Source organism: Taeniopygia guttata, chromosome 4 (assembly GCF_048771995.1).
Source record: "Taeniopygia guttata chromosome 4, bTaeGut7.mat, whole genome shotgun sequence".
Classification (NCBI taxonomy): Eukaryota; Metazoa; Chordata; class Aves; order Passeriformes; family Estrildidae; genus Taeniopygia; species Taeniopygia guttata.
In genome coordinates this window covers 69,702,812-69,730,804 of record NC_133028.1, presented here as the reverse complement: position 1 = coordinate 69,730,804, position 27,993 = coordinate 69,702,812, and the positions used below count along the sequence as shown (strand labels likewise).

At 44.1% G+C, this 27,993-nt stretch overlaps 1 protein-coding gene across 11 annotated transcripts in view; it reads left to right on the top strand.

The window, feature by feature from the left end:
• The window catches only part of ANKRD17 (ankyrin repeat domain 17), a 67,975-nt gene that overhangs the window by 11,567 nt on the left and 28,415 nt on the right, over window positions 1-27,993 (top strand). For 9 of the 11 annotated variants that reach the window (XM_072928919.1, XM_072928915.1, XM_072928913.1 and 6 more), the window contains exons 2-7: window positions 22,156-22,309; window positions 22,895-23,051; window positions 24,363-24,510; window positions 24,794-24,941; window positions 26,027-26,260; window positions 27,095-27,189. In XM_072928919.1, the coding sequence (XP_072785020.1) occupies window positions 22,156-22,309; window positions 22,895-23,051; window positions 24,363-24,510; window positions 24,794-24,941; window positions 26,027-26,260; window positions 27,095-27,189 (936 nt within the window). Of the gene's footprint in view, window positions 1-3,664; window positions 3,770-22,155; window positions 22,310-22,894; window positions 23,052-24,362; window positions 24,511-24,793; window positions 24,942-26,026; window positions 26,261-27,094; window positions 27,190-27,993 lie in introns of those variants that run through there. The other 2 variants (XM_030272221.4, XM_030272225.4) reach the window with 2 other exon arrangements.

The following is a 27,993-nucleotide window of genomic DNA, read 5'->3' as shown; positions in this document are numbered from 1 at the left end:
GATATGAGAAACTGGGTTCAGTCCAGCAAAATGAACTACGGTGGGATTATCATCACTCTAAAAATGGAAGAACCAACACAAGTTTGAAGCAGCCTTTGAGAAATCTGTGTTATTTCTAATTAATGTGAAATGCCCACCTTGTGTGTGTAAGTGTATCTTGTTTGGATTTTTCATTGTGATAGGTACCTCAGTTCCCAAGGTATTCCGTGTGACAATGATGGGGGTTTTGCCTCCTGGTACTCTAGCAGATAATCAGAATGTCACAAAATTTGTGCTGAAAACCCATTCTGGTTTTTGGTCCTAATTGTCTCAGGAACTTTAGGATTCTGTCTGACTGTGTACTACTTCTGGAAAGGAAAATACATTGGAATGCCTGCTAAAGGGTATAACTGATAATTGGTACTGTATTGAGGACCTGTCTTCAACTCTCATTTTTTTCTTCTTGGAATGATTTGTTTTTTTGAGTAATTAATGCACTTCCTGATTTTGCTGAATAAGGTGTTAGTAGCTTCATGGGACAGGGTTTAAACAGCCCAACCTTGACACTGTGCTCTGAAAACACACAAAAAAAAGTGTGTTTATATGCTTTGGGACAGTTGGTGACCAGTACTGCTCGATCAGCTGTAACTAGATAACAATGTGCTTTTGTGATATAAGAGTGCGAATTGTCTGATCAATTGTTCAATGCTCACATTTCTGGGTGCCAGAATCTGTCTCGGATCAATGGTTGAAATGCTTGTGCTTCAGGGTGATGTGATTTCAGTTCAGAATTGGTGGTGGCTTACGTGGTACCAGGAGGCTGGAAAGGAGGATCTTCCTAAAAACTGCCTGCGAGCTCTTGAGCATGCACAGCTCTGCTCTGCATGAACAGCCAGGTTCATGTGGAGGTTTTTACTCTCCCCTTGGTCATTTCCATGTAGTTCCCAGTGCTGTGTGAGGAGCACCCTGCGGAGCAAACCAGCCTAGATGTATACCCATCCCTAGCTTTTTCTCAGAACACTCTTGGGATTCCCTTTGGCTTAACACACTTCATGGGGCTTGAAACATGACTTTGTTCACCGTTTTTAACTTTGTCTCCTCAAGCTGCACTTCAGATGTTTTCAAGGGTTTTGGGTGTTTTAGGCTCACAGAGTGGAAGGGACAATGGATGGACGCAGCTCAGACAGCTTTGTGGTTTTAGGGTACCTTTTGATCAGGAGAATAGGCTGATTTTTTAGTAGTGGATGGTGATAAATGAGGGTGCTGAGTGGATCATGCCCTTCAGCATAAGGCTAAATAAAGATCGTTAGCTTTCAGGTAGGAGCTGAGATGATTCAAAGAGATAATGTGTTCTATCTTTCCTAATCAAGCACTTCAAGTAATTCCTAGAGCTGGACTTGAAAGGGAGGATGAAATGGGTTTGTGTTTACCTGTGCAGAATTAAAGATCTATTTCCTGACCAGTGTGTAAAACCCAAAATCACACAGAAAAAAAATTAATCACAAGGGTCTATATTTTTTTTTTTGTTGTTTTTACCTCAAAGTGTTTTGTTGTTGGTTTTTTTTTTCCCTTTATTTTTCTGGAACAGAATGGAAGCATTTGTTAAAGCCTTTACTGTACACCACTATGAGATCTTCAGTAAAACAGCAAGAGTTAGGGATGGGCTTTTTAGAGTTTGGTATTCCATACTGTAAATATTTTTCAAGTCCAAAAGAAAGTCTGAGATCTCATTTTTCAAACAAGTGCTTCTTTCTAAGGCAGCATCGTAAAGCTGCCAATTAAGGTGGGCCAGGGGAGAAGGAAGAAGGATTGTGTATTAAGGTTTTGAGTGTGAAATTTGGGATGTTTTGTTTGCTGTCTTCGAACAAATGTTGAGGGTGACTTGCTTTCAGTGCCAAGAAGGTTTTTTCACTGCCCTCAGGGCTCACACGTAGAGTCCTCTGGTGGTGTAAGGGGAGCTCTGAATTGTTCTTTGGGTTAGGGTTGTAACTGAAGTGATGCTGTTGCAGACGGGGCTCTGCAGTTTCCCAAGCAGAAAGGGAAATTGTCCAGCTCTGAAGGTGATTGTGTTCCTCCTTCTCCTGAAAATCTGGTGCTTCATTTGTGGATCTGGGGGAGACAATGCGGTTCAATTTGCCCTGTGTGGAGCAGAGAGCTGCTTTTGTTCCTGTGTATGCTGCCTTTGAATTTGAAAATGTTTTTAGTGGTGTCATGTGTGAAGTATCTCTAGCTCAGTGCTAAGTTGTGTGCTTTAAGCTTTTTTTTTTTTTTTTTTTTTTTTTTTTTTTTTTTTTGGTGTGATATAAGGTATCTGTTAATGCTTACTGAGGCTCAGAAGACTGAATAGCTTGTCTTTTGAAACATGAGTGTTATGTGGGAGGTGGTGGCTGGTTTTTTCCTTTTATATATGTATATACACACACAAAGAAATCCTTCAAGCTGTCAGGGACAGCTTTATACTTGGGCTAATGTTTGTGCATTATTGCTGGATTTCATGTACATGGGAATAGTTGCAAGGGGCTGCTGGGGATGTTAGAAATGCCGCCCTAAAAGCATGACTCCAGAGGAACAGTGGAATATTATTCTGTGTTTCTTCCTTGAATTAATTCTTGTAAAACTCTCAAATCTGGCAGGTGTTGAGTTTGTTTGAAATAAGGGGCTTTGTCTTAGGTGAGTAGGATGTAATTCCCATTTTTGGTGGTTAAATGTCATTTTTGAATGGAAGAATGCAGCTATGACAAAAATTTTTAATGATCAACTGGAATTTCTCTTTGTGATATTACTAGCCAATCTGGCTGTCTTTTTAAATCCAGGTAAGAATATTCTTGGTGTTAAGTGAGCATTTTAAACAATTAGTATTTTTTGGAAAAGACAGTTAAACTAAATTATTACCATGAGTATTTCTTCAAGTATAAAGGTGAATTTAATTCCTTTGGCCGTTGGACTCCTCTGTGCTCTGCTGAAATGACATCATGAGAGAGGAGATTTTTGGGGGCTTGACAAGATTTATTATGCTGGATGTTTTGAACTGGAAAATGAGTTGTTTTGAGAGCCGCAGCTATGATTGCTCAGTGATTTTGACCTGCTGCGTACAGAATTGGTATCACTGTCACCTAGGGTTATGGAATATGTAAGATACCATCTTTTGGTCCATTTGATGTTTTGGGTTAAGCAGAGAAGTGTGTAGGTAAGAAGTAGGTACTCATCTTGGTGGGGAGATGATGTTTTTTAAAGCTGCATTGTGGAGACCTTGGTCCATGCGATCAGCACCTTTTCCTACCGGTGTCATACATCGCCTGTTTCTGGAATTCCAGCCCCTCGGGAGCTGGGTGGAGGAGGGAGGGATGAGGGCAGCTAATGGGCAGCGTTTGGAAGAGCTTCGGGAGGTTTTGGTGTAATGGGAAGACAGGTCATAGCACAGAAACAAATGTGGCATGGCACGGACCTGCCTCATCTGGGGCTGGGGCTTCTGCGAGTTCACGGCGGGGAAGGAGGTGAAGTGATCCACGGGACACGGAAAAATGAGCTGGTTCTGCTCGGGCTTTTTTTCCCTTTAATTCCTCGGTGTTTCCATCGCCGGCGGGCGTTGGGCAGCGGCGCGCAGCCCCCCCCCGCTCGCGGTGGTAGGCGCCGGGCGCGCTCGGGGTGGAACGGTCCATTTCCTGTTCCCGTGCCGCCGGCGGGGGGGGCCCGGCCGTGAGGGTGGGGGCGGCGGGGCATGGCGGCGGCGCGCTGAGGCGGGGCGCGGGCGGCCGCGATGGAGGCGTACGTGCTGGAGGACATCCTGGAGGTACGGCCGGGGCACGAACAAAAGGGGCCGCGGGATCGCGGGGGGTGGCGGGACCGGCCCCCCGGCCTCGGCCGTTGGGGCTGCGGCGCTCGGCGGGGCCCGGGTGAACGGGGCCGGGCACCGGCGCTGCCCCCCGCGCCGGGAGGGGTGCGGGACGTGCCCCCCTGCGGGTGACATTGCGGTCACACTACCGGGGATTTCAGCCGCTGCCTGCCATAACTCGCTCTCTTTTAATCTTTGTTGCCAGTGTTCCTGTTTCATAGTATCATGGAATCACAGAATGGCTTGGGTTGGAAGGGACTCTGAAGATCATCTTATTCCAGCGCTGTGCTATGGGCAGGGACACCTTCCACTATCCCAGGCTGCCCCAAGCTCCATCCAGCCTGGCCTTGGACACTTCCAGGGATGGGGCAGGCACAGCTTCTCTGGGCAATCTGTGCCAGGGCCTCAGCACCCTCACAGGGAAGGATTTCTTCCTGATCCCTAAATCTACTCTCAGTCAATTTCAGCCCATTCCCCCTTGTCCTGTCACTACACACTCTTGTAAGTAGTGTCTCCTCCTTTTTCCTGCAAGTTCCCCTCAGGTGCTGGAAGGCCACAATTGGGTCACCCTGAAGCCTTTTTTATTCCAAGCTGAACAATCCCAATTCTCTCAGCCTTTCTTCATAGCAAAGGGGCTTCATTCCCCTGATCACCTTGGTGGCCTCCTCTGGAGTCTCTCCAGCAGCTCCATGTCCTTCCTGTGCTGGGGACCCCAGAGCTGGAGGCAGGACTCGAGGTGGGGTCTCGTGCAGAGGAGAGAGGCACGTTTGTTGCAGTATGTAATTTTTCCTACTGCATTTCCAGTTGTCTAAATGTAGCCTGTTCTTGCTTCCTCTACAGGAGTAGGTCTCCCTCTGCAGCAGTAATTTATTATGAAATAAATGACATTATCTCTTCCTGTGAGGGTAGACTGGAAGTAACCTTTCAGCCAAATGGAGAGGCCTGCCAAGAAGTCACAGAGTGAAACAGGTCTCTATTACAGATTATATTTGCTGTAACAGTTCAAGGAAATGTTCCGTGGCCCAGGTTGCCTAGAGAAGCTGTGGTTGCCCCATCCCTGAAAGTCTCCAAGGCCAGGTTGGACGGGGCCTGGAGCAACCTGGGATGGTGGAAGACGTCCCTGCCCACGGCAGGGGCTGGAGTGAGATGAGCTTCCAAACCATTTTATGAAATACCTTTTTCTTGTTCCTGTGGTTTTTCAGGTTTTGCAAGCAAAATCATTGCCAGATGACGTGTCAGAATATTTGCATACATTCTTTATTGTAACAAGAAGCTGCAGCCTTATTAGCTGCTGTCAGAATTCTGACAAAATAGTGCTTCCACCAGTGCTTGTCCTGTAGGCTTTTTCCTGTAGCAGCCACACTTAGGTTACCCTAAAATTTTTGATTAATAGGAATACTTGCTGTTAACTTCTGTGTGGACTTTGGAACTGCTTACCATAATTACATCCAGAATATTAACTCAGCTGTTCACTTTGTGCTGAATAAACTGGCACAGGTGTATGAGCAAGACATTTTCACCAATATCTGTATGTGTGGCTGGGTTTGTGTGGGGAACTGTCTTTGTGCTATCAAATAAATATTTCAGTACTTTACTGCCTTTTTGCATACTGGAAGCTTTTTCTTTTTTAATTTTTTCTTTATTTTAACCACAGTTGCCATATGTAGCTTCATAGTATGTAAATTAATTAGGTACATGGTGCTTATCAATAGTCCAGTTTGGAAGGGCAGCTGGAAAATTATTTTGTTAGTATAACAGAATTTGGACTTGTGTGAAATGAGCAATTACATCTTGCTTCTCAGTGGGATGTGGTGGCTTTTCTTCTGATAATTTTGTCACACATTCACTTCCTGTTCTCAACACCAGCTGGATCCAGGTAAAAAGCATCCTTAGGAATCAGGCATGGCTTGTCTGCCTTCAGATGGGTGTGAATTATGGCTGAGTGCGTTGATGGGTTTCTGAGGTCCTCTGGTAGCAGTGCAATCTATTTGTGATTTCTTAGCACATCACCAGAAGCCATATTCAGAAGTACAATTTATAGTTCCTTCCAAACTTGTTTCTGTTGTAACTTGGAACAGTCTGTTTACAGTGAGTGTTATTTTCCCATTTCAGGGCTTTTTTTTTTCTCCCATGGAGCAGTTTCTGGTGCTCATTCAAAGGCAGCAGTGTGGAGATGGAGAGAACTGCTCTTGCTTGGGCAGCAGATCTGTCATCTCTGTTGTTCTGAAAATAATTGGTGCTGCTTAGTATTTAGTTAAATTTGAAGTGATCATCAGACCTTGCCTCTTCATAAAATCGTCAAGAACATTTTCCCTCTAAGCTGCTTATAATTTAAAACCAGAAAAAAAGGTGTTTTCTGTAGTGTGCTAGTTATGTTCAGTTGCCAAAGAGACCGAGGTTCAGAAGGTGTTAGGTCCTTACTGCAAGGGCTGCTTCTGGGGCCAAAATCACTTCTGAATGCTAAAACAAAAACAAGGCTTCAGCAAATGTAATGCAGCTGCAGGCAGACATGGCTGTCAGCCCGGAGGATTTCACACAGCGTCCTGACTGCCCTGTGCTCAGGCCACCTTCGAAGAAGGTGCAGGTGGTGCAGAAGTGGAGCTGGCTTTGCTACTTTCAGCTGAAGACCAGCGTTGTCTTGGCCCTGTCTCTTGAATCTGGTGTTGAAAGCTTTGTGTGGGGGTTCAGGTGAATAAAATGCCAGCACTGTGGGGTTTAGCTGCAGTTTAGCTGCTGATCACTTGGATCTTTTGCTCCTGTTATCCTGACCATATATGTTTGTGGACGTGTGACTTGACTGACACAAGGCTTTTAGTGTTGGTTGAAGCTTGCAGGTTTTGGCTTGCACATGCCAGGGAAGGAGTAATTACGTTACAAGACACCTTAGTATGGTGTAGAGCTGTAGTTGTGTTTTTGGTGCTTGAGTTAATCAAGATGAGCGCTTTGTTGGGCGGGAGAATAGGAGGGAAATTCAGTGCTGACAGTTGAGGGTGTGGTCTGTGTTGTGGGCTGATCTTGGGCTCATAGCTCAGAAATACACTTAGGAAGCCTATGGCAGTGAAGGGGTGAATTTATGTTCCCTGTGTTGATTTGAGACTTTCAAAGAGCAGCAGCTATGTGCTCTGACCTTCAGGTTCTTTGAAAGCTCATTTGTGCTTGGCTTTAGGGGGACAGGCTGGGGTCTAGCGCAGGCCCACATGTGTCACTTCCTTTATTTCCTTACTTAGTGCTTTTATGTCCTTCAGCTTTTAAGGTAGGTATCTTCTACACACCTTGAACTGAAACTCAAAATCACTGTGAGAAAAACTTAGTTTGTTACTGTGATATTGGGAGTATTTCCTGACTGCAGAAGGGTTTATTTTTTGTTTGATTTCTTACTGGAGTCATGGGGATAATTTAATAATGTCCAAGATCCTGCTTTGCACGTGGCTGCCAATGGTGTAGGTGAGATAATAGGAAAGGATTAGGTGTTACACCTTGGATTGTCTAGCTGAACCACAGTGAGGACAGCAGAGCATAGTTCAGGTGGTGAACACAAGATTTACACAGAGCACAGGACTGCCCTGCTTGAGCACACAGGTACTCCATGAAACAGTGGTGGAAGGGAGAGCAAACATTGAGTACCAGAGTCGTGTCTACAGTGCACGTTCAGAGGGCAGGGAGGCCTCTGCAATGCAATTTTTTTTTTCCTTACAGGCCATCTTTTAATATTTATAAACATTGTAGTCTCTTGGTCTGAAATTAAAATCAGCATTATATTGCAGTGTTGGGGTATTAGTAGCTTTCCCACGTTCCAGCTCTTACACAGGCTAATCCTTTCCCCGTTTTCTTACAGTTTCTCTTAGTAATCTTGTCTGGTTTGCTTTTTAGCTGTTTTCTTGTCTTTAAAAAGAGTTTGCCCTTATGAAGTTGGTGTTGGCTACTGTGTGCTCCAGTATTTCCTGGTGATTTCAATCACAGACTATCCTGAGCTGGATGGGACTCACACAGTTCCATGGAAGTCACACTCCCCTCTGCAGTCCAGCTCAAAATCTGCCTGAGTTGTTGCAGTTGTTCAGAGGTTGTCGGGACAGCCTCTCTATGCCTTATTTGCAAGTAAGTTGGAGCCCTGCTGTAGTATCCCTTTCATTGAGGTACGATTAGTAAGTCTGGGGCCACATCTAGTCCCAGCCCCAGGAGGTGAATATTGGAAGCTGATGTTCCTGTGTCCAACATTGTACTTTGAGGAGGAGAAGCAGCAATCCTCCCACAAACAGTGCAGCACCGAGGCACCCATGTGGCACCGGGAGAAAACTTCCTGGCAGAAGGTTTGGGTGGTTCCCAAGGGCTCCTTCCTTGTCCAGTGCTTTCAGACAAACCATGGCAAGGTGATTGCCTTGGAGCTGCTCTCTGCTTCCTACTGCCTCCTCTGCCTGTATTTCCTGTGACAAGAGGCAAGGGACTTGGAACAAGCCTGTGTTGAATCTCCCTAGAAAAGCGAAAACTCTCTTGGATTTTTGTGACTTTTCCTACTGTTGTGCAGAGCAGGGAGCTAGTTCTGGGTCCCTTTGTGTGACAGATGGGACGGAAAATCTCGTAGATAAAATTCCTCTGAGTCTTAACCTGTTTCTTCTTGACTTGCAGGAAGAGGTTACAGACTTAATAGCATAATTTGAAGCCATTTTTGTTGGTTATGCTTTATTGCTGTATCTTTTTCAGTAACAGTAATATGAAAATGCAATTATTGTGTGAGAAACCTCTAAGTAACTGACTTCATACTGGATAACTGTGTTTAAAAGGTCAGTATCATTCAGTGGTTGTGTCTGCCAGTGAGGGTCTTAATAGCTGGGAAGTCTTAGCCTAGGACATGACCAGCAGGTGGGATCAGTTGATCAGCAAAGGTCTCTTTGGACCCAGGCTCTTCATCTTTTAAGCTCTTGGTTCAAATGAAGTCCTTAATCAAAAAACAGTGAGAGAATTGAGAGGGATATTTCAGACTGATGGATTTATTTAGTTTTTTTCTTTTTTCTCCCATTCCTTCATATATCCTGTCTTTAAATGTTCATAGAAATGTTTAAAGAGGTAGTTTCTACGGTGGAGGTACTTGTTTTTTCTGCCTGTGCCTGAAATCTCTTCAGATCTTTGCCTCCCTGGAATTTGCTGGCTGTGTTGACTGATAGGAAGTCACATGCTCTAAAGCTGAAACCCACACTCCAAACAACCTGTTGCACTGCCTTGGCATCAGAATCCTGCAAGAAGGAAATCCAGGGAACTGGCTGGTATAAATAGTGGTTCTCTGTCACTTAATGGCCATGTAAATATGGAATAAATAAGATTAAATATCTTCATGGAGCAGATGTGATGGGAAGCATTAAGGAGAGAGTAGAAATGAAAATTGTTGTGTTGACTGCAAGGAAATTGGCACGTGATGTTTATATCTAACATGGGAAGCAAACGCTGAAAAGCAAAGACTCCACTTAAACTTCCTGTCTGTGCCCTTAAACATTGATTTACTTTTTAAAAATAGAACCTCTTTTTGATAAGATGGGAAAAACAGATATATTTGGACTTAGTCATACTTGTGTCTTGCTTTAACTACCTTCACAAGTCTGTTCATTTACCATATGTTAAAAACTGTTCAAACCCTTTCAATATGTTGCAGCTTTTAGTGGGGTGTGCCAAATAGAGCAAAAAAAAAAAAAAAAAAGTAACTCATTTATTAGATATGCCTAACAGTAGTTTGTATTGAAGGAAGATTTCAGGGACTGTCAAGCTTGTCAGAATTTTAACCAAATGAGTTGAAATTATTAGAAATAATTCCTTCTGTGCTCAGTTCCCCAGGCAGTAACAATAGGAATTCTAATCAGACACTGAATCCAGCTGTCTCCTGCTGTAACTTTATCCTTTTACTTCGCATCATAACAGAAGATTGGTGAACTAGGCCATACTGATTCCTTCATTGAAAAAAAATACTTGCATTGTAGATGCCAAAAAAGAAAAGGAAATCTGCGTTACGATGCAGCTGGTTCACTCCTTTGTTGGGTTCATTTTTTGTGTGTGTGAGTGTGGTTGGTGGTTTGGGACAGTGGCACAGCCATGTCTTCATTTAACTTTATAGGACAGGAATAAATACAAATGAATTAAACTGATATAACTTGAAGTATCAGAGCTCTTGACCTAACTACTCATATCATCCCAAACTATATTTGATTAACATTACTAATGTCTCTACTTAATATGTGAACTTGGTTAAGCTGCATTACGAGGGATAGCGGCACTTTTTGATATCAATAATTATTTCAGCGAGATAGTTGCATGAAGAAATGTAGATGTCCTCTAAGGACCTCTGGTTTGTACTATACCCTCCCTGATATTGATAGGTTAAATTGGATGTGGGTTGCAGAACTTGTGGAGGCAGGATAAAAGCAAGTTCTGATAGAAGTCATCTACACAGGAAGAAAAATGGGATTTCTGTAGTTGGCCATAAACTGAATCTTAAATAAGGTTTGATCTTTTGGGATGAACCCGTTTCCCTGATACTCACCTAAAACACGTTCCTTAAGGAGCCATTCTCGAGTCTCCAGGTTCTGCTGTGATGGTGAATTTCAGGTGTTAGCAGCTTGGCTTGTGTCTTTGCTGTTTCCTGGCTTGGGAAGTATAAAGGTGAGGGAAATGGTGGCTAAACCTTCATATATGCTGAAAGGTTTCACAGTTTCATTTAAACTTTGGGGAGGCTGCAATCAAAATGCACACATCTTCAACGTATTTTTTTATGTTAGACAGATATTTGAAAACTCAGTCCTTATGGTAACAATAATTTCTGCCATGTTGTGTTGTATTTGTTTCATATGTGCATTGCAGTCCACATCTCCTGTCCATCAGTCTCTTAGTGTTGAATGACTTGAGGCAAGGAGCTACCGCCTGGTGTCAAGAAAGATGAGTTGTGGGGTAACAAAACCACATTTCTTTGACTTTTTCAGACTTTGGAATTGTGCTTTGCATTAAGACCCTGAGGAGAGGGATAGAGTCCTGTCAGTGAACTGGTGCTCCTAATTGCTTTGATGATGGGATGAGAAAGCTCTGAATAGGCCAAGCTACATGTGGCATTGTTTGCTGAAAAAATTTGTTCCTGCATTCCTGTTGTTTTTTTGGGTTTTTTTTTTTTTTTTTTTTTTTTTGTTTCCTTATCTGCTCACCAGTAGATGCTGTATTGCTGTGTAGGAGCCTATGCACACGTCAGTGTTTCATTCATGCCAAAGGGAATTCTGAGCTGGACTGGAACAGAGTAGCTGTTTGTGTGTTCATCCTGTTCCTCCTCCACATGTCCTCCTTCCCTTCTGCTGCCTCATCCTTCAGAGCACTTGCTTGCTGTTGTGAAGAGCAGCCGACCAAAACCACTCACAGAAGGGAAAGATTGCCTGCCAAATTTGTGTAAGAAAACATGTGGGCAGCTTAAAACTACTTCTCTTTGAAACCCAACTGGTGCTGTGCAGTTCAGGCCACTTGTTCGCTGTGTTTTATGCTCAGTGGTCACAGGGAATGATTGAATAAATTTGTGTGTTCCACAGGTGACTATGGACCTGGTGCCTGAAATGGTCATGGGCAGAGTGTGTGCAGGAGTGATCAGCATTGAGAATCTGAGAGGATTTCCTTTTTGCAGGAGCAAGGAGGAAGAAACACTGCTTAGGTGTGCTTTCAGAATTGTTTTTGAAGGCTTTTAATCCCCAGTATTGTCTTGTGGGAGAGAAACAGAGTTCTAGGGGGAGTGTGGGTTATACATAGTGGGCAAAGCAGGCAGACTGGAGTGGGAGGAGAACAGCTTTTCTTCCTTGCACTGCTGGGAGAGATGGAGGTCTGCCACTGCCATGTCTTTTCTTCCCAAATAGATCTTAGTTTTCCTGAGCACAGGCAAGGAGACAGTCTGCTGCCACAGAGGGGACAGGCAGGGCTTGGGAATGTGTTGGGTTGACAGTATTTTTTGCCACAGTTCATTTCCTGCCCTTCATCTACCCACTGTGCTCCTACTGCAAAATGCCATTTTGTTGTCCTGGGGTGGGTGTTTCATCCTTTCAGTAGCTAAAAAAAAGTGTGTATCTTTGCTTTTTGCTTGATGTTAACCTGATGTTGTATGGGAGTTGTTAAAGCTTTGACACACCACAGTGTTGGGTGACAGCGCCAGCTGTTTTAAAGAATGCTCTCCAGGTGGTTTTTGGGCAGGAGAAAATGTTCAAAGCGCTGCTACAAAAGTAAAATTTACTTGTCCAGATGCAGTTTGAGTAGTAAGTTGGTCCTGCACAGGTGGGTGCCAGTGGGTGCTGGTGGTGGATTTTTACAAACGCTGTCAGGAGAGCCTCATCCCAGGAGAAGACAGAGCTATTACCTTGGAAGGTGTGGGGAGGGCAAGGAGCTCCTTAGAGATGGGAAAGCGCAGTGTTTTGAGTCCATAAGAGAAGGCATTAGGAATCAGAATAACTTCATCATACAAGATGCCAGCTCCTTTATTTCTGCTCCCATTGCTTCTCTTGTCCTGGGATCTGACCAATCTGTTTATCTCAATATATGCACGTGGGGATGAAGATAGGTGGACAAGCATGGATTACTTACTTGCCTTCGCTGTTGAAGCGAAATATTGTTGACTTGATAGCTTGTCTGCATGTCAAATTTGCTTGGAATTGAGGTTTGTCTTCTGTTTGGAAGTTTTGTGGTGTAAATGAGCATGTGAGCCGTCCTCTGTTTTGACTGTGAGTTTGACTTTAGGATCAGAATTGGGAAACAGACAGAAATAAGTCATCTGACAACGGTTAGGAACCAGGAGTAAGCTCCTTATGGGAACTGTAGCTGCTGTACTACTGCTGTAGTCACTTGTGGATGCAGGAGGAATGCAGCCAAGCTGACTAGGCTGGTTGCTGAAAGTCTGTGCTGGCTGAGAAATGCTTTCTGGCACATTCAGTGTAAAAATTTAGAGCATTTATTGTTGAAGACTGGAAAAGTCCGTGGTTTGTCTCTTTTTAACCTTAAAAATGCAACATGCTCTGTCAGGGAAAACGTACCATGCAGAGGCTTTCTTTTGGGAAATGGATTTTGGATGGATGTGGATGATACTGATTGAGAGGTAAGAGGGTGATCTTGCCTGTGACTGACATGATGAGCTGTAAATGCCTGTCCTCTTTTTCCTCTGGATCTGCGTGGTTGCTAAGTTCAATGGCTTGCTTGGCATGGGCTCTAGAGGAGCTGCTTTGATCCAAGGGCTGGCTGCACTGCAAGAAAGGATCGTGTGCTCAGATGGGAGAGAGCTGCTCCTGCGTGGCCACACTTCAGCTCTGCTGTTAGGAAATCTGGGTGAAGGCAAGGCCCCACAACTCAGTCTGCCCAGAGCGTTATTGCTGCTGGCTTTGTCCACTTAGGAGTTTGGATGTGGTGTTTCCATTGTTCAGCTGTGCTGAGCTACAATCCGTAGAAAAACAACTTGTTTCAGCTGGAAATGGATGGGTGTGCACAGTTCTGAGCTGAAACTTGGACGCAGTGCATGAGGCTGGGCAAATTGAGTGGGGGAAAATATTCCAGAAAAAGTATTTGTGAGAAGTTGTTCCACCTTCTGTTGTGCAAAGCTACTCTGAACTCCCTTTTCAAAGAATGAGGGAAGGGTCGAGGTCTGTTGCAGCAAAGTCTGAGTGTGACATAGAAATGGCTGCTTATTGAGCTGTGTGAAGAGAGCTCAAGGTACTTCTCTGCAGCTAAGGTGTAGAAAAGCCCCCCTCAAGTTAATCAGTGATAAAGATAATAAATTATCATGGGATTTCAACCTTGACTCTTGTAGAGATAGGACTGGAACAATGCATTTTTGTTTTTAACAGCTGAGGGTTTTGGAGTTTGTTTTTGGTCTTCAGCTTTTCCTTAGGTGTCATTTTAAAGGAAGATGCTTCAAGGATCCAAGTCAGTCGTTGTGGGTCTGTTGGTGTAGCAAGGTGCTTCATGGCATGTTTAGAAGTGTCTTGTATTGAGATTTAGTCAAATCTATCCTTGGACAGTCAAGGCAAAAGGTGAGTCCAGTGGAAAAGGAGTGTGATTAACTGTTAGAGAAGGATTTTCTCTTTCTTGGGAGCTCACCTTCCTTAAACAAGGCTTAAGAGAATAATTAGTCCCTTGAAAGTAGGGCAGTGAGGAATAGGATGTAACAGCGCACAGCAGAACTCCTCAGTCCTTTCTCAGCAGTGCACATCTTGTCTGGAAATGCTGATGCTGCTGCCAGTGAGATGTGTTTCAGGCAGATGGCTGAAATCTTCTGTTCAGAGCAGAGTCATGCTTTGTGTACTTCCCAGTTTTTAATTACTGAATTGACCAAGTTGAAACAACTTCATATAGCACCTAGAGCAGAACTACAGTGTCCTGTACTACTTGTGTTCTTTGCCTTCCTTGATTCTCACTACTGAATCTGTCAAAGCTGGCTGTGTCATGTTTAAGGATCTTTCAGGGTGTGTGATGATGGTCCTGGAATCTGCTTATCCAAGGAAGTTTAGGGTCCTTGAGCTGTCCTTCAGGAAAACTCCAAAATGCTATTTCTGGGACTCTTGTTACCAAGCCTGTGGCACAGTCTGGGGGGTCAGAAGCTTTTCAGGACTGTGGTGAGGTGGCTCTGGTTTGAGTGGCCCTGTTAGTAATTTGCTAAGTAGCTTAGGTGATGCTTACCTCAGGTACTTGGGGGAGAGTCTTAGGGGGCTGCAGTTGTTAGGTGTGACATTTGGGGATTTTGGCAATAAGGAAAGAGAGTGATTCTGGGAAGCCCAGTGGTACCATCTCCTTTATAGTTATGTGATCCCTTTTCTTTGTCTCTGCTAAATAGATATAACAGTGAGGAAGACTTGACAGGTGACTTGCTAAGGGTGGCAAAAACTGCCTGCATAGGCTCAAGCTGTGCCTTTAGTATCCCTCAGTTGTAGGGTCTTTTGCAGGGGCTGGTTTCCATTTTAGTTCTGCAGCAGCATGGGAAGAACCTTTATTACAGGTGCTGCTGTTTGTCTGTGCCTCTGATGTAGCCCACCACAGGTCCAGTGATACACAGGAGTTATTCATACACTGTCAAAGCTTTGCTTCTGAGGTCAGGTCTTTCAAAGCTTTTCCAAAAGGAGAGGTTTCTGTCAGAAGTTCAGGTTGAGGGAAGGTTGGGAGGAGTGTGAAGGTGTGAACTTGTGTTGAGGGCTTGGATTAATAACGTGGCAGCTTTATATTGTTGATGTAATAGTGTTGTCTGAAGCTCAGCTTTCAGAGGCATGAGTATGTGTTTCAGTGGCTTTTTTTTATAGTGATGTTTATATTTTGTTATTCATGTCAGAGACTGAAATGTGTATTCCCGCCCCCTCCCCCATAAATGTGAAATTTGGGCAGGGAAGTTAAAATGATGGTGAGACGAGGTGTTGCTATTTTTACCCTGGCATGAATGTTTTCTCGCATGAACAGTTGCAGCTGAATACCAGTTAATGCATGAATTTGCTTCATGTGGAAGTATGCCAAGTGCTTGGAATGAGGGATTGAAATGGAAAAAGAATATTATTCCTTGCAGTTTCACAACCTTCTCATAGCTATGGCTTTCATCATGCCTGCCCCTCTGTTTTTATTGCTGTGTATGCTGCTGGGGACACAGTGTGTGGAGAAGAGGAGGGAATTTTCCTGTGAATACCTCAGCACCTGTCTCGTCATCATAAGCACACTGCAGTCCTAATGCAGGTGTCCCTGCAGCAGAGACTCGGCTGGTGCCAGTCGTGGGGACTGTGTTATGCCATTTCAGCAGCTCCTTATGCTGCTCCTCTCACCTCCCTCCTCCTCTCCCCGTTTTAATTTTTGTAGCAGCAGTGAGAGAAACGGAGTGTACAGTCAAAGGAATAAAATGAAAGAAGATACTGTTGAGCTGTTCCAGATCTGCCAGACTTCAGATTTGTGCTGAACGAGGCATTTTGGTTTGGGGAGGGTCAGTGCATGTTGAGAAGACAAGGGATCTGATTGTGTATCCCAGATTGGTGGGAGCAATCCTCACCGTGCAGGGAAGAGGTGGTGCTGTCAGACGGTGTCTGTGGTGACAGTGCTGCTGTAGTAGCAGGGTAGGGCAAGTGAGAATCACACAGCTTGCTCCTCTTAGGAAATACATGTGAGGAAAACAGACAAAATCTGCAAAGCTGAAATGGAGTGGGCACTTGATCATCTGCTGCACTTAGTTTCTATGTCTGCTTTCCCTTACAGTGACCAGGGAGCTGATCTCTGTCTAAAGAAAATGGTGTCTTGTGTAAGGAGCCAAGAAACCATCACTTATCCTTCAGGGGTATGTCATCCTAATGAGGTGGTACTGAGGGTTTGACCCATAGAAATGACAGACACTGCCAGAGCCTTGGCTTCAGTGAAGCCTTGAATGGAATTTTTTCTATAATGCATTATTAATGCTGTGAAGATCTGCAAAGGGCCTTGAAACCTGTGTTACTAAGTGGTAGTTTCACCTGAAAACATGTAGGTGAAAAGGCAGAACCCTATACTTTGCCTCAGTAGTTAGTTTGTGAAAGTCAAAAACCAATCTCACTGTTGTGTTTGAAGAATGTGTAAGTTAATTTCTCTGTCTTTATGTATTTTTTCTAATAAGCTGTCCTGAAACTGAGATGGGCTCATGTATTTTGAAAGCATCAGAGGTGATATTCTGAAGGCTAAAAGGTAGCAGGTTGAGGGAGAGCAAGCATGAAGTTCTTGCTGTAGTATGGAGTATTATATCTTTTAATTTGCAGAGGTTTTGGGTTGCCAAAATGTTAAATGTTTAAATGTTGTGTTTTGGATCCCAAAGTGAAAAATTGCTGCTTGAAATACTTGGCCCAGTTTGTCACATTTCAAATGATCCTTGCTTTGTTATGATTCATTCTTGCCTCATGAATCCTTTGATGTGCATCAAATGGTTAGATAGAAGGCATGAAAAAGCCCTAGCAGTGTCTTGCAAAGTAAACTTAGCTAGTTATTAGTCAGAGCTGGACTTTGTTCTTGCACTGGGAATGGGGGTTTATTTCCTCTTGCATGTTCCACTTGCAAGGTAATAGTATAAACATGGCTGGTTCTGTGTGAAACAGACTTCAAATGTATTCCTGAAGTGAACAGTGGAAAATGCACTGACAAGAAATGCTCAGTAATGTATGAGGTGTAGATAGATAAATTTTTTTTCAGTGCAGTGTCTTGGAGGTGTGAGACCAGAAATGGTTCTGGAGGGAAAGCTGAAATTATCTTGGACCAGAGTTGCTGGAGCAGCAGAGAAAGCAGTATGGCTGTAGGTCAGGCATGAGGAGTTCCTCATGGAAATCAGGATTAAAAGTGCTCACTCTAAGGGAGTCATCTTTAGCTGAGTAAGGAAAGAATCTGAAACTTCCTTGCTCATCAAGCAGGGAAGTGGGTCTGAAGTCAGCAGAGTGGGACTAAGGGTCATTAACTGACCTGGTCATCGTTGTGGTTTTGGTTTGAAGGTGGCTTTGCAACACCAAACAGAGTTGAAAATTCTTACTAAATTAATTGTTGTCTTTAAAAACCTTCTGCTGCTCTCCAAAAGTTTTGGAGCTGGGAAAAATCAACTGTTAAAGGGCTTGCTCATAGGGAGTAAGTGCCTCACAGAGAAATGATCCAAAAGGGGTGTCAGATCAAGTTTATTTTAGGGGGTGCAGTTTGCTGCCTGGCAATGGCTACTGGCTGTTCCTTGTCCTTAAGGTTCTTTGGAAGGGCTTTGTTCTGGTAGGATCTATTTGGCACCCTCTGGATGTCCAAACACCAAAGGCCCAAATGTCAAGGTAAAAATGCAGCAAATTCTCAGTTGTGTTCCTTGCCTAATAGAAGGCAAAAGTCCTCATTTAGAAAAGCTGAGACGCGAAGCTTTGTTGGGTTTTAAGACTGGAAAATAGGAGCCAGCCCCAAAAATAAGCAAAAATATTTTTTTCCAGAGAGGTGGGGGTTTTTTTGTCTTTTAATACTTGTCTGAGCTAGTGTGGTTCATCCAAGTCCGGTTTGAGATGCTGCTGTTTTATATTACGGTGCTTAAAAACACTGAAGCTTAAAAAGTAAATCCTGTTAGGTTAATGAGCCCAACTTGCTGTTTCACAGGCGTGCAGAGCTGCTGTGGGCAGCGTGGCTGTCAGACGCTTCACTGCAGTGCACTGCTTCCTTGGGACTGCTTCAGGAACTCTGCACTAATGCTCTGAGCCTGTCATCCGGAGACACAGATAGCCTGCTGTCTGCTGTCTTACAAATAGCTAAAAGGCAGCTTGGAACTGGCCTTGCTTCCAGAGAGATGTCACTGGGTGTTTGTCCCAAGGTTCCATTCAGGTTCTTCTGAGCAAGGGTTTGGGCTGGCTAATGACACTGAGTACCCAAATGTACCGTTTGGGCTGCTCCACACCTGCTGCTGCTCTGCCTCCACACATGGCACGTTACAGACGTGATTTTAGCTGTTACAGTTTACACAGAGTGCTTGCTCTGGCTAAATGCTGGAAGGCAGGAGCACGTTAATGCTGGGTGCATGCAGGATGGCCTGAAGGAGAAGGAGCAGGGAATGGGATCAGCAAAATGGGCCCTTGGAATCAGACAGGGAACCTGAGATGGAAAGGAGAAAATTACTTTTTACAGCCCTTTCTCAATGGTTCCGGGTTGTCCTTACAGCAAAGATGTAATTTAGGAAAGCTGTAAGTCAGCAATGACCAAATGCTAGAGATGCTCTGTAAATGAGCAGAGCCATGCTCTGATTAGTTGGATAAAAAATGGAGCTTGTTGCATTTGTGGTGAGGGTGGTGGGTGCTGGAAACCAAGTCTTTTCTGCTGTGTTCCTAGAGTGTTTAAGAGGTGGCTTTATTCTGATAAGAGTTCAGCTCATTTTAAAGCTCTCAGGTAATGGAGCTGGTGGCAGGTTCTGCTGGTAGTAAGGTTAGAGTTGCTGTTGTAGCTTGTGATGTTAGTTTAGGCATTGTATACTCATTTTGGTATTTTGCCTGGCTTGGTACCTTAGTTGATTGTGTGGTTCTAGAGTCGCTGCTTGGGGTTGGGTACTGTATTTCTTCCTCCTATGGGGAAACGATGTGAAGAGACAGTTGTTTGTAGGTGGGATGTGTTTTTCCCTTCTCCCTGCCTCCCTGGCCTGGTGTAAAATTAGGAAGATGCTAATCCATGTTCAGCCTTAAAAGCAGCAAATTTGAAATCAGTAGATAACTCAAAGCTTTTCTTCAAGTCCTTTATGCTAGAGAGTTGTTGTTTGATTCTTTGACCTTGGTTTACATCTGTGTGAGATGATGAGGAGGGATCCACAGTGGGATCTGTGCTGATGGCAGTTTTGTGTGCGGGTGGCTTGATGGAGAGAGATGGGTGAAGTCAGAGTTAGCATCAAGAGCTGAATTCTGTCTCTGTTTGATTCAGCACTATGTGGTGGCAAGAGCCACGCCAGTTAGGGCAACTCAGGTGTGCTTTGTCTTCCTGTCCTAACCTGGCATTTGTTCAAATGCACGATCAGTATTTGCTGTTTGTCAGTCAGAGCAAACATACTGACATCTTACGGGCTCTCTTCAGGGCGTACAGACACGAGTCCTGTTCGAGACAGCCAGAACCTGGGAGTTTTGTTCTCCTGGCATCTTTTTGGTGGTGGATGTGTCAAATATACTGAAATTCGTTTTGAGCGAAGTAAACCTAGGCCAGGACAGAACATGATATTCTTACTGCAGGATGAGAGGGTAGGAGAAATCTTGTAATAGGGTTTATGTTGGGCCCCTGAACAACTGGGTTATGTCAGAGTATTGTTGGATTGGAGGAATGCTGATGGTGCATGCAGATGAAATTTTCTGATATGTAAGGTGGAGCATTTGTATGCTATTCTACACTTTTTTTTAGTCAAGGGAAATAAAGTACATCTGAAGCCCTTTAGAGGAAATGTCTGTTTACTTGACCTGGTACATGGAAATGCTTTGTCTTCGTTTGTAGCTTCTGTGCAGACAGCAGGATTTTCTGAGAAGCAGAAGTACAGTTTTCCCATCTACCATAATAGGGTTTTATTCCCTGCTTTGGTACACCACGTCTTTATCACTCTCCCTGTATGGTACTTGGTGTTGTGTAGAAATACTGAAAAGACGAGACTGTAATGAAACCCTGTAGGTAAATAACATTTTTGAAACTGCAGAGGAGATGAGAAGTTCTGCAAGCTGCAGGCTGAAGGTGGGTCTCTTCTACCTTAGAAGAAAAGATAGAAAATACTGCAATAGAAAAGATTTTTACTATGTATTTAATATTAAAAAATAGTGTCAAGTGTTTTTCTAATAAGATAATTTCTTGATACTGTTCTGAAATGTTTTCAGTGACAGCACATAATATAAACATTCCCCAAACTTTCTTGTGAGGATGTTTTCTCCTGGTTCCTCATGGGAGTCTCGGTGCTGTGTTGATTGTGGGTGGCTCCCTGTTCTCCTTGGGTTGTTTATTTACTCACACCATGCACATATTCTTAGCTGAAAGGAAGATGGGAAGGTTTTCCATTTGAAGCTTAAACTGCATGAAAGACCTAATTTTGGGGAGAGGATCTGTGTGGGGGAGAGTAGTTTTCCTATTTTGACTTTTTTCTTAGCAAATATTTCAGTGTTAGGAAGAACCACGACCAGCTGTTCATTATTTCACTTGGAGGAGATTTTTTTTCAGTTAGTCTGAGCAGTTGGGATTTTGCATGAGTTGGGTGAGCCAAGAATCCTTCCACGGTTCCGGAGTTTGCCTTTCCAGGGGTGAAATCTGTCGCTTGGCTCCTGAGCAGCGCAGCGGTTCCTCTGTCTTGCCGCAGCAGGCTGGCTGTCCTCTGGAAGAAGACAAATGGCAAGTCCTCAGATGAACCAAAACAGGCCTAAAATATCAGTGTAGGTGCAGAGAGCAGTGGTGGGCAGAGGACCCCGCCAAGGCAGGGTTCTTTAGGACTTGGGAAGAAAGTAGGAGTTGCCTTCACCAGTTTGCCAAACTGGAGAGAGCAGAGAGCAGCCTGTGTGGCTTGGAGAAAACACTGCTGAGGAGCGACAGGCAGTGCTGCTGGACTGGCCTGCTCTTGGCATCAGAGCCACTTTGATCTAAAGCTGGAAGTCCTCCCTTTCGGCTTGATGTTCCCAGATTTGGAGGAGGAGGGTAGAGAGGCTGCAAAAGAGCAGAGAGAGTCTTTAGAGGTGCCCTTGAGATGTGTGTTTGTGTATTGCCAGGAGCTGACCAGAGGCTTTGTTTCTCAACAGTGGTGTTGAAGGGATAAAATGAAGGAAATGGAAAAGTAGAGCTCAGACTGCCTTCCTTAGCAAACAAGGGATTGGGGTTGAAGCTGGGTGAAGTGCTGAGTGGGAGACAGATGGCAGAAGGCAAAAGTTGTGTGAGCTCCCCACTTCTGACAAGAGAATGGATGGGAGGCTGGAGGGACCTTCCAGGAGTCCTTGAATGAACTGCTTGCTCTTCTGGTTTATCTGCCCACATAGATGGATTCTTGGGGAATTTATCCGCAGGAATCTGAACTTGTGATACTCATGGGACTGCTTTGAAACTTCGGAGACACAAATGAAGTTTAAGAATAAAATAAATTTTCTGTTTCAATGAGGTATATTCCATGTGGGAACAGATATAGACAGTGGCTGCTTTTATCCAGAGGTGACTGCAGTTTTTAATTGTTGTAGGGCTGACACATGTGATTTCTCTGTTGGACAGAATGGCATTTAAATTTATTCTGATTTTAGATTTGGATTGGGGTTTGGGTTTTGAAACTGGGAATTTTGGAAGCTGTTGAGCTTTGTTAGGGGGATGTTTAACTTGATCTTTATAATTTGGTAATTGTTTCAGTGACTAGGTCACAGGCTGAGAGAAGTGTCTTCTCTGAACTACTTGCCCCAGTTGTCCTCTAGCAGGCAGGATAACACAAAATATTAGGGCTTTCTTTTCTAAAACACTCACCATGTTCCTAATTTCTGCCTATTTCACAGCAAAAACAGATGGACAGCACAGAAAACTAGGGTCTGCAGAAGAATTTGGACAACTCAGCATCTGTTTTCTAAAAAAGGCAGATATACAGATCTACAGGCAGATACACAGATTCCATAGATCAAGTTTAAGAAAATGCTTTCTTGAGAAAGATGCTGTGATGTGAAATCATTTTGTAGTGGTGTTGGTATTATGTGGAAGGTGTTGCTTGCCCTTATAGTTCTTTCCTTTGGATGTTAGATTAGGAGACATCAGACCTGAAGTGAGATACCTGAAGCCAACAAAGTACTAAAAATAAAATACTTAAATAATGCATCTGTAGGTTTTTTGTGGTTTAAGTCTATTTTGGTCCATTATATGGTTCTTAAACCAGATCTGTTACTTTTCAGGTGGAATCGTTTATCTTGGATCAGGATGATCTCGAAAACCCTATGTTGGAAACAGCTTCTAAATTGCTGCTGTCAAGTACTGCTGATGGTGCTGACCTGAGAACAGTAGATCCCGAAACCCAGGCAAGATTAGAAGCTTTACTTGAAGCTGCGGGTAAGTCCTCGTGTCCCGTACAGGTTTAACCCCAAAGCCCTTCCAAGAGTCCATACTGGAATCGCTTGCGTAAGGCTAATCCATAGGAGCACGATACAGCTGCAAAATGTAGGCAGGGTGGATTTGGCAAGGGTCTCATGGAAGAGAAGGAAGTTAATTTTAGACTGTTCCAAGGTTTGGAAAATCAGAATTTCATGTGAAGATGTTTCCAATCAGATTTCTTCAGTGTTGGTGTTCTAAAAGCCTGAGTCAAAATGGATACCTGACTTTGGCATGTGCCATTATGTCAAACCCTAAATTGCTCAATAGGTTTTATTTTGTAGTAGTTGCTGTATGAAAAGCTTTAATAGTTGCTTACATTAAGTAGTTTCAGTAGCTAAAAACTGATTCCTTCTGTGGATTGGAGAGTTTCAGTCACATGCAGCTTTTAATGAGCGTTGTGAGCAGTTAAACACATAGTTTTGGAAGCTGTAGTTGATTGTGCTTGGAATGCTCCTGCTGACAGATCTCACAGGCTGATTTTCAACTTGTGTGTTCTCTCCTTTGCTGGCACGCGTCCCCATCGGCTGTGGATTGGAACGGCAGGAATAGGGAAGCTGTCGACAGCGGATGGGAAAGCCTTTGCAGACCCCGAGGTGCTCCGCAGGCTGACCTCCTCGGTCAGCTGCGCCTTGGATGAAGCTGCCGCTGCGCTGACCCGGATGAGAGCGGAGAGCACAGCCAATGCAGGGCAGACAGACAAGTAAGCCAGCTTTTGTCCTGGAGCTTTTCAGCCCTTTGCTACTTCTAGAAGCGGTTTTTCTTGTTCTAGCACTTGTGCTTAGGGGATGATGAAACTCTTACTCAAGTGGAATTGGTGCCAGGTTATCACCTTTGCTTCTCCTGCTTAAGTATTTGTGGACTGGCAGGTCTTGCAGTAGTGAAGCAATTCATGCTGCTTAGAATTATGGAATGACACTCCAAGGAGTTTTTCGTGACCAGCTATAGAAACATTTCTAAGCTCTTGAGTAGTGTGGGCCTTGAGAACTGTTACAAACAGTTGCACATCCCCAAATGGGTCATTCAGTGATAGCATGAAACAAGATTTCAGATCAGAAAAAATCTTGTAGGAAATTTCAGAATGCCTTTTTAATTGAGGAAGGGAAGCAGCCTTGAGGGACTGGAGCTCCGTAGCAGTCAGTGTTACATAGGGCCCTGGATAGAGCCTCAGCCAGGGAGTTGCTGCTCTTGTACTGGACTTCGTGGCTTTACATGTGCAATTTTGTCTTACTGGGGTATTCAGGAGGGAAAGAAGAAGGAGGTTTCCTTCCAGGCTGCTATAAGGCTTCAGTGCAGTGGAGACAGTGTTATTAGGAACAGCCAAGTGCTGTTGTGCTAGGTGGACGTTTGTTCCTTCTATACAGAATAACTCTGAAGAAGGATTTCTTGCTGTAGGAACAGCATGAAAACCAGTATAATTATGGGTTATGTCTGCTTCTGTTCTGTCTGGATCCCCTCTTCTCCCCTGCACCTCTTTCTTGAGAATGGTGGTGGTTGCCAAAGTTGTTACAGGAACAGAGATTCTTGGAAATGAAAAAAAAACGTCAACATGTAGTGAAGAGAGATACTTCAGAACTGATTCTCTGTGTATGAAAATTGTGTCTGGTTACAAGATCCTGGTATTTTCAGCACAGGAGAGAATAGAAGTGGTTAAAACTCCTACAAGAGAAGACTGATGTGGGTGATTTGTTTTAGTTTATTTAGTAGTTACAGTGCTGAACAAATAAAGTTTTCTCGAGATTGACAGGTGATTTCCATGTCCTCTGGTCCTGGGACATCCTGCATATATTTCTCTAGTAAACTTCTGTTAAAAATTAATAGGAGGAGTGGATATGAACGCGACTTAATTTTCAGCCGAGTTAGCTGGGAAAGCTAAAGTGTAAAACTGGCACTTGTTTAATTAGCAGTTGGCAGGTTTTTAGCTCATGTTTCCTTTTTTGCTGACTGTGTCCTCATGGTGCACTGGAGTGGAGGCATAGTCCATTTCCACTCTGAATGCTTTGTCCCTTGTTAGCCGCAGCTTGGCCGAGGCTTGTTCCGAAGGAGATGTGAATGCTGTGCGGAAGCTGCTCATTGAAGGCCGGAGTGTGAACGAGCACACAGAAGAAGGGGAAAGCCTCCTTTGTTTGGCCTGCTCAGCAGGATATTATGAGCTTGCACAGGTTGGTTTCTCAGCTGTTTGTGCTCTGTATGTGTGTTGTACATAAAGAAATGTTATTAGCAATGTATTAGCATTTTGTGCACCTGCAAGGGGGTGTTAAGGTGTAGTGAGAAATGGCAGCTGACTGTCAAATGAGTCTCACACACGCACTAAATGTTGCTAATGCATTCTCAATGCCTATTTTCTGCGAGGGTTGCTCCCCCAACACTGTGGGGAAGGTGGGGGTTTGTAGTGCAGAGGCAGGGTTTGTCACTCTGTGCTTGCTGATCACTGTCTCTTGGCAGGTTCTCCTGGCAATGCATGCCAATGTGGAGGACCGGGGAATCAAAGGAGACATCACACCTCTAATGGCTGCTGCCAATGGCGGGCACGTCAAAATTGTCAAGCTGCTGCTAGCTCATGGTGCTGATGTGAACGCACAGTCATCCACAGGTAAGGAGGCTCCTGGGAATGACTGCAGAGCTGGGATATGTGGTATGCAGGGAACTTGACATGCTAGTTTGGGAGCAGTGGCTCTCAGCCCAGCAAGGCAGAATGCTTCCTTGTGGTTTTGCCATTTAAATTCTCTTTTCTAAGTGAAACTCTGAAATATTGCTGGATGCAGATCAGGTATTATGGAGACATGCAAAGGTGGATAAGGTCAGTTAGTAACTGGAAGGTGTTTGAGTACCTAGGATTTGTTATCACATTTTAAGCACAGTTTGGTAAGTTTGCATGTATGTGGAAAAGTTATTTGGTGGCAGGTCAGGAAGTCCAAGGGGAAGACAGGAAACGTGAGAAGATGGTTCCCCCGTTCCCCTCTTTCCATTGTAACTTGCTAGCCGTTTGTGTTGAAGTGACCAGACTGGGAAATCTTAGTTCTTGTAGCCTGGAAGTGGAGAGCTGGTGTGTAGTCAGCAGTGACTGATGAATAGAGAGCTGACTCTGAGTGAGGGGGAGAGAGGGATACCAGAAGACCCCTTATTTATTTTTTAAATATTTTTTCAGTGAAATAGTTTTCTTGGTGGCAATAAGACCTTGACCTTTTATATTTTTCAAGATGTCTTTCACAGAGGCAGATTCTTCGACTGTTATATGCAGATTTATGTTTTTGTATTTTTTTCTATTGAAGTTGTTTTTCTCTCCTTGTAAAGACTAGGAGCATTTTGGAGCCAGCCCCTTGCAGGTGTTTAAGACTTGATGTAGAAGCAGCAGTTTGTTCTGCTCCTGGTTTTGAGCTTTCATTCTTCTTCCTGCTGATTAGCAGGAAAACGGATGGGGCTTTGTGACAGAGGCTGGGTTAGAAATGGGAAGAGAGGTGCATCAGTGCAGGCACAAGGAGATCCTCAGTCTGTCAGCACTGAGCTGCTTGGTGCCATTACTGATATCCCCCTCCCTGTAATTCTTCATCTGTAGCCTGAAAAACCCTCTTCTGTCAGGTATCCAGGTAAAAGGGATGGATTGGAGCACCAGGTGAAGTTCTGGGTCGAGGAAGGCCATCAGGTTCTGTTTCCAACCCTTGTTCTCTCTGGCTTAAGGCAACACAGCCCTGACGTACGCTTGTGCCGGGGGCTACGTGGATGTTGTGAAGGTGCTGCTGGAGTCGGGCGCGAGCATTGAGGACCACAACGAGAACGGTCACACGCCGCTGATGGAGGCCGGGAGCGCCGGCCACGTGGAGGTGGCCAGGGTGCTGCTGGAGAACGGAGCGGGCATCAATACGCATTCCAATGAGTTCAAGGAGAGCGCGCTGACGCTGGCTTGCTACAAAGGTACGCTAACAAGCGTGCAGAGGTGTCAGGGGCGAGCGTGGATTCCTTCAGCCTTGCTGCCCACGACCAGGGGAATTTAAAGGGTGTGAGCAGACACTGTGGTGCTCTTGTCCTGGCTGTGATACAGCACACCTGTGCCATATGCAAAATCATCTGTGTGCAGTCTGAGTATCAAGATCTAAACCTTTGGTCTGAAGTATGATTATTTAGAAGATGCTCTGTTAAACAAATGAAGAGACAAGGAGCTAATGTTTTATATTACAGAATAAGCTAAACTTTCTGTATTACAGCTGTGTTATGCCAGGTACCTCTTCTTAAATAGAGAAAATATTTGATGTTACAGGACTTGGCACATGCAAATCATGGCAGGTTTAGGGCCTTGCCTTTTAGGTGTCAGTGCTGAGGACAACAGGCCTTTGTTTCCTCCCTTAGAGCATTAGGCAGCAAACTTGTAGCACCCCAGAAAGGCGTGAAGATGTTTAATTAAGAGTCAAAGTATGTCCCTACAGCCCAGCAGCTCCTGTTATAGTCGCTTAGGCCGTGTTTTGTTAGGCCCTTGCCGCCATCATGGAGTAGTTTATGTTAGTAGCAGAGGTGCTTGTGTGACACCTGTATAGAAGTTAGTTTTAGTCTTTTATTTATGTTTTATTACCAGCTACACTGATAAGCTGCTGCACGTGTAGATGGCAGAGATACAAACACACCTTTCCAGGGTAGACTTTTTATGTTGTGACATGGATATCCATAACTCTCATTATGTACTTTAGATTTCTATGAGTGTTGAAATGCACTTTCTCAAGCAGTTTCAGTCTGTTAACTGTTTTCTTCATGCAGGCCATCTGGAAATGGTGAGGTTTCTGCTGGAAGCTGGGGCAGACCAGGAGCATAAGACAGATGAGATGCACACTGCTCTCATGGAGGCATGCATGGTAAGAGACCTAAGGCTTGAGCAGTGAGGTCTGTGGGCTGTCTCTTCTTGCTGAAGATGGAGAAAGTGGTTCCTTTTAGTTTCCTTCTGGTACGGAATCTAGCTGTGATGTTTTGATTCTCTTGTCTGCTTGATGGGAAGCTAACTATTATTAAACTGAAAATTAATTTCTTGAATTTCCTTTTTATCTCTCCAAATAGATTCCTCATGTGTTGGGATTTTCATGGCATTAGCCATGTGTAATGTCACACTCTGAACCCGTGGCTGTAGAGGAGTAAATCCCTGTTTAGTGGCCTTCCCTGAAACAACTGTAATGGTTCTAAAATCGGCCAGTTGTGTCTTTTGAAGGAAGTTAATGGTTTCACACGGGGAATGATTAACAGAAACCATTATACTTCTTGAAAGTTGTTGCAAAGAAAGTCACGTAGGTAAACAGAACTTGAGCTGTCCTTTGTCTCACCCTGAATCACACTAGAGCAGCCACCTAAATGTCCTTGGTGATGGCCTTGCAGCCAGGTCCTGAGAGTTGATGGTAAAATGACCTTGTTTGATGTTGCAGTTGCCTTCCCATCAGGATGTTCTTGTGGTGGAGCTATGGATCAAGCCTTCCTTTCCTTGCCATTCTCTTCTGCCTTTTTAACAAGATTCCGTCACACCCTCAGAGATGTTAAGACCTAATTTTTGTTAAAATTACTGAGCAATAGGAAAAAATTCTCCTCCCTTATTTCTGCAGGAAGCTGTTCCTAGTGAGGCAGTTCCATGCTGGTGCTCAGAGTTGGCAGATAGTTGAGAGTCTTGTACCTCC